We start from the raw sequence: 7,216 nt of genomic DNA, 5'->3' as shown, positions 1-7,216 counted from the left end.
GATACTATCGCGGCCTACTCTTTAAGATGGTCATTTTGATATGTGGGAAGCATAGGTTTTTTTCGCAATCGTCGGAGAAGATGACTAGAATTAAAAGTAGCATTTTAGTTTCTTTTATATTTGATTAACCAAAAAATTTATTTTTTGCTTTGTTTAAAAAAAACAGAGTGGTATCTTCAATAATTGTAATAAGCAATTTCTGTGTTGTATTTAAAAAGTAACTATGTAGTTGATTTTTAATTTGGTTGAACAAAAATTCATAAAAAAAAACCAAAATGTGTATTTTTTTTATTATAATTTGAAAGTAATTTCTAAGTTTCTTTTTTGTTGATTAATAAAAGAAACACTATTATTTATAAGTAAATTACATTAATGACTAAAAAGTGATTTAAAACTTTTCATTTAAAAAAGTTACTATTTAAAAAAGTTACTATATAGTATACTAAAAGTAACTTTTGATGATAAACTATATAGTAATTTGTTATATTTTATTGTAACTTATTAATTCCTAAAACAAGTTTGAAGGTAACGTAAAAGTATCTTAAATAAGACACCATAATATAATCTAAAAAACACTAATAATTATTTTAAGATAAAAAAATTTCAACAAATAAGTTATAGAGGTAACCAAAATGTATATGAAATAATATGCTATAAAAATAAATATATTTTTTTTATGAAAAAGTAATAAATTGACAATTTATCACCATTATAAGTAACCAAAATGCTACTTTTGCAAACCCACAAAAATGAGAAATTCAAGATTCGGAAATATTTTTAATTCAGGTAATATTATTTTTGAAATTCAGTATTTTTTTTGATGAAGTAACAAAACATTTTTGTAAATAAAATTTTATAGGTGAATTTTATAATTATTTTATGTTATATGTATATAATTGTAAAGATACCAAATAAAATCCTACGAATATGTTTAATGCAACAAATCAAATTCCTATAAAAAGAGAAAAGTTTTTTTTTAAAACCTATATTTGTAAAACAATGACAAAAAAAAAAAAAAAAAAATCCCACTATAGTTTCCAAAAATAATCTTTTTTATACAAGCCCATAAATGATAAAGTCCAAAGAATAGGGCCAGCCCATGAAAGCGAGGCCCAATTAGAGAAATAGAGGGGAGGAATGATTGAGGGGAGACTAGACCTTCTCTTCTAAACTCAGCCGAAAGACAAACCTATTCTTCTCTACTTCCTTCGCCCTCCTTCTTCAGCTGGTTGAGACTTGAGATTGGTGGTGGACTTTTTCCGAGGTATGAATACAGAAGACGCCGCCATTTCCCCCTAGTTTTCTTATTCGTTTTTTACTTTCGCTTTCTTTAATTTCTTTGAATCAGTCATCAGATCTGTTTAATCATCCATTTTTAGTTCGATTGATCTCAAGTTGAATCTGATTTGAGTTCCCTGCGATCTGATCCCCGTTTTTTTTTTTATCTTAATTTTGAAACGAAGTTTTGGAAATAGGGGAGTTCAGGGTTGTGTTTGTTAGCCGAGAAAATGGTGGAAAAGAAATTAGGGTTCTATGCACTGTTGTTAGTTTCGTTGGAATGGAAATCGAATATGATATTTTTTTCTTCTCAAAAGTTAGATCTTTTAAAGTTTTTTCTTGTTATAATTATAAGAAAATGGAAATCGATAATTCTGTAAATTGTGCCCCTAAATTTATATAATGTTTTTGATATGTTTAGGTGATGTTTTCTTGAGATTGGTGGTGGACTTTTTCCGAGGTATGAATACAGAAGACGCCGCCATTTCCCCCTAGTTTTCTTATTCGTTTTTTACTTTCGCTTTCTTTAATTTCTTTGAATCAGTCATCAGATCTGTTTAATCATCCATTTTTAGTTCGATTGATCTCAAGTTGAATCTGATTTGAGTTCCCTGCGATCTGATCCCCGTTTTTTTTTTTATCTTAATTTTGAAACGAAGTTTTGGAAATAGGGGAGTTCAGGGTTGTGTTTGTTAGCCGAGAAAATGGTGGAAAAGAAATTAGGGTTCTATGCACTGTTGTTAGTTTCGTTGGAATGGAAATCGAATATGATATTTTTTTCTTCTCAAAAGTTAGATCTTTTAAAGTTTTTTCTTGTTATAATTATAAGAAAATGGAAATCGATAATTCTGTAAATTGTGCCCCTAAATTTATATAATGTTTTTGATATGTTTAGGTGATGTTTTCTTTCCAGCACTTTATCTTTTTTATACTCTTTATTTGGAACAAAATGGTTTAGTTCCTATATGGTTGTTAGATGTTTTGACATGACATTTGTTACGGGTTGTGATTTTGGTGTCCCATTAGCAGTAGTGAGCTAAGATTACAGTATTTTGTAGTTCATATATGACTAAATATAAGCAGTGTATGCCATTATTGATAGTTTTAAGATTACAGTACGGGAGCTGCGCCTGTGGTTTTGGTGTTCCATTTGTGTTGTGTAGTTAGAGTAGCAAAATATTTTTATTCCTATGTATCTCGGTACTCGATGTAGTGAGAATTATATAGTTAGTACTAGAATGTTAATGCTTGGTATACCATTTTTAATTTTAGTTTACAAAAACTTACACACAAAAGATAAGTAAATAATAAAAGCTTTTTGTTGTCCAACCGTAAGAAAATAAAAAGGTATGGTTGATTGCTTGTAATTACAAAAGCTCATTCTAGGCTGATGGGTAAAATTTTTCTTTCATTTTTTACAAGTGTGTATGAGTGTGTGCTGATTTTTTTTCTTGTTCTGTGAGTAACTCTGCTGATTTTTCTTGTGCTTTGTGGTGTTTGTGATGCAGCCAGGTAATTCGGCAGCCTCGGCCGTGCTGTGTTGTTTTCCTTGTCTTATATATTCACAATGTAAGGGTCGTGCATCTTTGTTTTGGTTTCATTCTTTGATGCTTTGTGGCTTTATTTTTATCGTTATGTTTTGCAGTGCCTTTTAGCTGAAAATTCTTTGATTTTCTGTGGCTTCAATACTATCTTTTGCAGCTACCTCCCCTTAATATTTATAATATGTTTAGTATTTAAACTATGCATTTTTAAGAATTTTCGAACTATGTTGGCCTTGAGAAACAGATACTATTTTATGTATAACCAAATATATACTCTTTCATTCTTGCTTCTCTATGGATCCCTTTTATTTTTTTAGGTTCTTTGTTTTTTTAGGACTTGTTGTTGTGTTAATGATTGATGGATAATCTATTAGGATCTCTGGCCTGGTCAGCTGCGAATTTTTTTGGCATCAATTTGCATCCCCAAGGAGGGTTTCAAATTTTTCACTCATTAGGGTTAGGATAATTAGTCAGAATGAAAATAATTCCTTTAACCGTATAACTTATTAAATAGGAGGAGGAAGTGATTATAAGGGCCTTAATTTATTTTTATGAGGCTACACCCCTTTTGTACTTGACTACTTAGACACAATGGGCACCATGTGAAATGCTGAATTACTAAGTCTAGGATTGCAAACAATATACATATGTACAAAAATGCAAGCTTCATTTTGATTTTTAATTAAATTCTAGTCGACCTGCTTATCAGTGTGTATCACTGTCTTAAAAAACCATTCATGTACTTTGGGTGAAATATATAATGTAGGATCCCCACTAAATAAAGCAAAAAGGTAAATAGAAAATTTTCAATTCTAACTTTGTAACAATTTTAGTTTTAAGCAAGAAATGAACCACCATCATGTGTGTGTTACGGTCTATACTCGGAATAGTCATATTTAACTATAAGCAACTTTCTTCTTGGAAAATAAGCATGCCCTCTTAGGCTATTACTTGATTATTAAGTTTGTTATTTGTTTAGTGCTGTTTGTTTGCATAGTGTGGGAGCAACCATCAGCAATGAAATATCTGGTCATATGAACTGTAAGGGTTGCAGTATAGATAGTAAGATCTAACAGATTTTAGGTTTCAACCTCCATTTTTTTAATAAGAAACAAAGCTTTTATTAGTTGAAAAAAATTATCACAAAACAAGAAAAGAAAAGAAAAGAAAAGAATAGTATCCCCATAATGTAAACATAACTTTCTTAAAACAATAAAGTAAATATAAATAAAACATCAAAAACAAAAATAAACTCTAGCCAATACAAGTAATTTTTTCATCCAAGATTGATTGAGGAAAAAGGGAAATCCTTGAATTCCTTTGCCACAGGGTTCCGAAGAGAAACTAAAAATTTAATTTTTTTGCGCAGAGGTCAAGCAATTTGCATGTTTGTTCATAACAACAGAGGCCAATTGTGAAAATTCATACTATTTGATGTTTAATAACTAGTAATTACTAATTGGTACAATTCCTTACTTTCCAACTGTGCAGACGTTATGATTATTTTCTCCAGTTATTTTATTTTCTACATTCTCCTGCTTGATTGTAGGGCGGATGATGAACCTGTAGATCCAAAGAAGTATCTCGAGGAGTCATGCAAGCCGAAGTGTGTGAAACCATTACTTGAATATCAGGTATGCTGCAAAATTCTGGAGATCTGAATTAAATTTTGTTAAGTAGGTGCAGGTAGAACTTTTCTATGATTGATATGTTGTTGCCTATGGTTGTTTCTGTTTGGATATGTGGGTGTACATTTTTAATGATTGGTTCAGTACTCACTGGCTGCTTTCTGTGTCTGGCAAATGTAATGTTGATGAAAAATTCAGGGAATAGTTTGAATTGCTTTTGGTTCTGTGAGGATGGAGAACTTGACCCTTCACTTACCAAATACTTGGTTTTGTCCAGAATACTTTGATTTTTTTTTTTCAAATGGAACTGCCTAAAATCACAGTTTCAGTCCAATTTTGAATCAATCTTTTACTGTTTCAGTACGTGCATGTTTTCACCGAGTTTCGGTGGGTCCATCCTTCTGCAAAAATCAAACAATCTCCACTTGTACTGCAAACTATTTTTTATCTCCTGGATTCGAAGTTAAAGGACAAATATTGATTAGTAATTATTTTTCCTTCAAATTCCATCTTCTTTTTTCTGTAAGATAACAAAACAAGCTGTAGCCTACTTAAAACCTGTGGCATCACTATAAAAGCTGTAGGAGCTTTTCCCAGGCACTATTTTCTTGGGATCTATTGGAAGTATTTAGTTTATTTATTAGATTTAGTGTCCATATTATAATTGTATTAGGGCTTGCATGTATAAGTGATTATGGATAATAATTCTATTTATATTCTACGGGATATCTTTTAAAACAAAATGATTTCAAAACAAGGTAGTGTTAATTGATTTATAATGCAGTTTCTATCTATTTACATAATTGATGACTTTTCCATTTCTTACCTCTAAAACTAGTTAAAAGTTAAATTAGTTAAGTTCATACGTTGTGATATGATAGTTAAGAAAAAGTTTTGTAAAATGCCGTAGCCTGCCTAGATTGTTTGATTAAATATTTTTTCTTTTTCTTTTTGATGACTAAAAATTCTTAAAAATTTATTCATTCACCAGGCATGTGTTAAAAGGATCCAAGGAGATGAATCTGGGCACAAGCACTGTACCGGGCAATATTTTGATTACTGGTCTTGTGTTGACAAATGTGTAAGTATCAGTCATTCTTCCATCAACAGGCTTTATTTCCTCGTTGTGCTTCTGGTGTTTTTCTGAGACTACTACTGTGTTACTATGCAGGTGGCACTGAAACTATTTGCGAAACTGAAGTAATGGGGAGCTTATATTCTGTCATGAACATTGCCATTTTTATTTCTCTTTTCAAATTCAAGAAACTGTTTTCTTGAGCAGTTGATTTTGTTCCCTGGCTTAGAGACATATGCCTGAATGGTTTTCTTCCAGAGGACTGCATTTTTTCTCGAAAAAAAAAATAGAGATTTGAAAAATAATTAATAAAAGGAATCCTCAATGTTAGTCTGACCAATGCAAGGCAAACTTTTACTTTTGTTTCATAGTTTGGTGGTGCAAGTAAAATATTTAATTGGCCATTTAGAAGAACGAACCACTTTACAGTGTGGAAATGCAAGAGAGAGTGGAAGTGTTAATGTGGGTATTCAGTGATATGGTATTTCCAAGTTTTCGAGTACTTTTAATATTTATTTTAATCAAACTCTGATTCTCTACCTACGGAGTTCGTGGCTCGGTTCGCTTTGCTCGTGTTTGGGAAGAGTCAACCAAATCGTGTACATTGGTTCACGTATTGTTGGTTTTTGCATTTGATGGAATTTGACTAAATATGCTTAAAGAAGTCCTTTATTGAAAGAATATGCTCTATGTTTCATAACATAGCAAAGCATACCTGAAACCTCTTGAGCAAATTAAAAAAAAAAACAATATATACCTGAAACCCCTTTGTGAACATCTTGACATGATTTGCCCATCTTATTCTCTCCCACGAACTCCCCCTCTTTTCCTTTCCAAATATCTCCCTTTCTCATCTCTTCAATTTGTTTTTTCGTCATTTTTATTGATTCCATTTAAATAAATCACGGGTTAGGTATTTTCTAATTAATTTAGTTATGGGTATTGATTTAAAGCATAAACAAACATGCATAAATTGAGCAATTGTGTATAAAGTTCCAGTGTTGATATTATCATTCATTTCGAGTTAAACTAAAGTTTGGGTCTTGGGATCGTTTGTGGGCAATTCTTTTATTGATAAAATTCCATGGAATTCGATGGTTTTCAATGGGAATTTTGTTAATGTATGATTTTTATGGGATTTTGTGTTGAGTTGGCCATATAATAATAAGTTTCAATGGTGTTTGATGGCATTCAATACCTGTCAAATTGAATTCAATTATTCATTTTATACGATGATGTAGTAATAATAATGTAATATCCGCTTCCTTAGTAAGGGGTATTTTGATAATTTTATGTAAATACATGATTGTGTGTCTGTTTGACTATGTTATGGTTTGAAAGATGATTATGTAAATTTTTTTTAAGTTTTGTACGTTTTGAGCAACAATAATGATTCATTCAAATAGTATGGGCATTAGTGTCATGAATTTTGTATTTACAGGCATAGTGTAATTAAGAGGACTTTTGGGGTCATAAGCTAATTAAGGAAATTGTAAACTGTTAGTTTTATGTGAAATTACATAAAATACATGATCCTAATTATGTGAGGGTTAGAATTGGTGACAAACTAGTCTTTCGATTTTATGGTGAAAATTTGCAAATTAAAATAATATTAGATTAAGTATATCGTTTAATTATCAGTCACTTGATCGATCTAAGCAAAGGGTCTTTGAAGGCGAAGCTTAGAAGAT

General features: G+C 30.8%; 1 protein-coding gene across 2 annotated transcripts; it reads left to right on the top strand.

The window, feature by feature from the left end:
- The first annotated feature begins 1,110 nt into the window (after positions 1–1,110).
- On the top strand, positions 1,111–5,865 carry LOC133782052 (cytochrome b-c1 complex subunit 6-1, mitochondrial). Of its 2 annotated transcripts, none has more exons than XM_062221205.1 (5): positions 1,111–1,264; positions 2,787–2,847; positions 4,372–4,456; positions 5,442–5,531; positions 5,622–5,865. In XM_062221205.1, coding segments are annotated over exons 2-5 (210 nt in total). In that variant the 5' UTR covers positions 1,111–1,264; positions 2,787–2,845; the 3' UTR covers positions 5,655–5,865. The 2 variants fall into 2 exon arrangements, with proteins under 2 accessions (XP_062077189.1, XP_062077190.1); XM_062221206.1 differs by lacking the exon at positions 1,111–1,264 and adding an exon at positions 1,707–1,738.
- Positions 5,866–7,216: the final 1,351 nt, after the last annotated feature.

This window comes from Humulus lupulus, chromosome 6 (assembly GCF_963169125.1).
Source record: "Humulus lupulus chromosome 6, drHumLupu1.1, whole genome shotgun sequence".
Lineage (NCBI taxonomy): Eukaryota > Viridiplantae > Streptophyta > Magnoliopsida > Rosales > Cannabaceae > Humulus > Humulus lupulus.
This window is presented reverse-complemented; position numbering and strand designations above follow the sequence as displayed.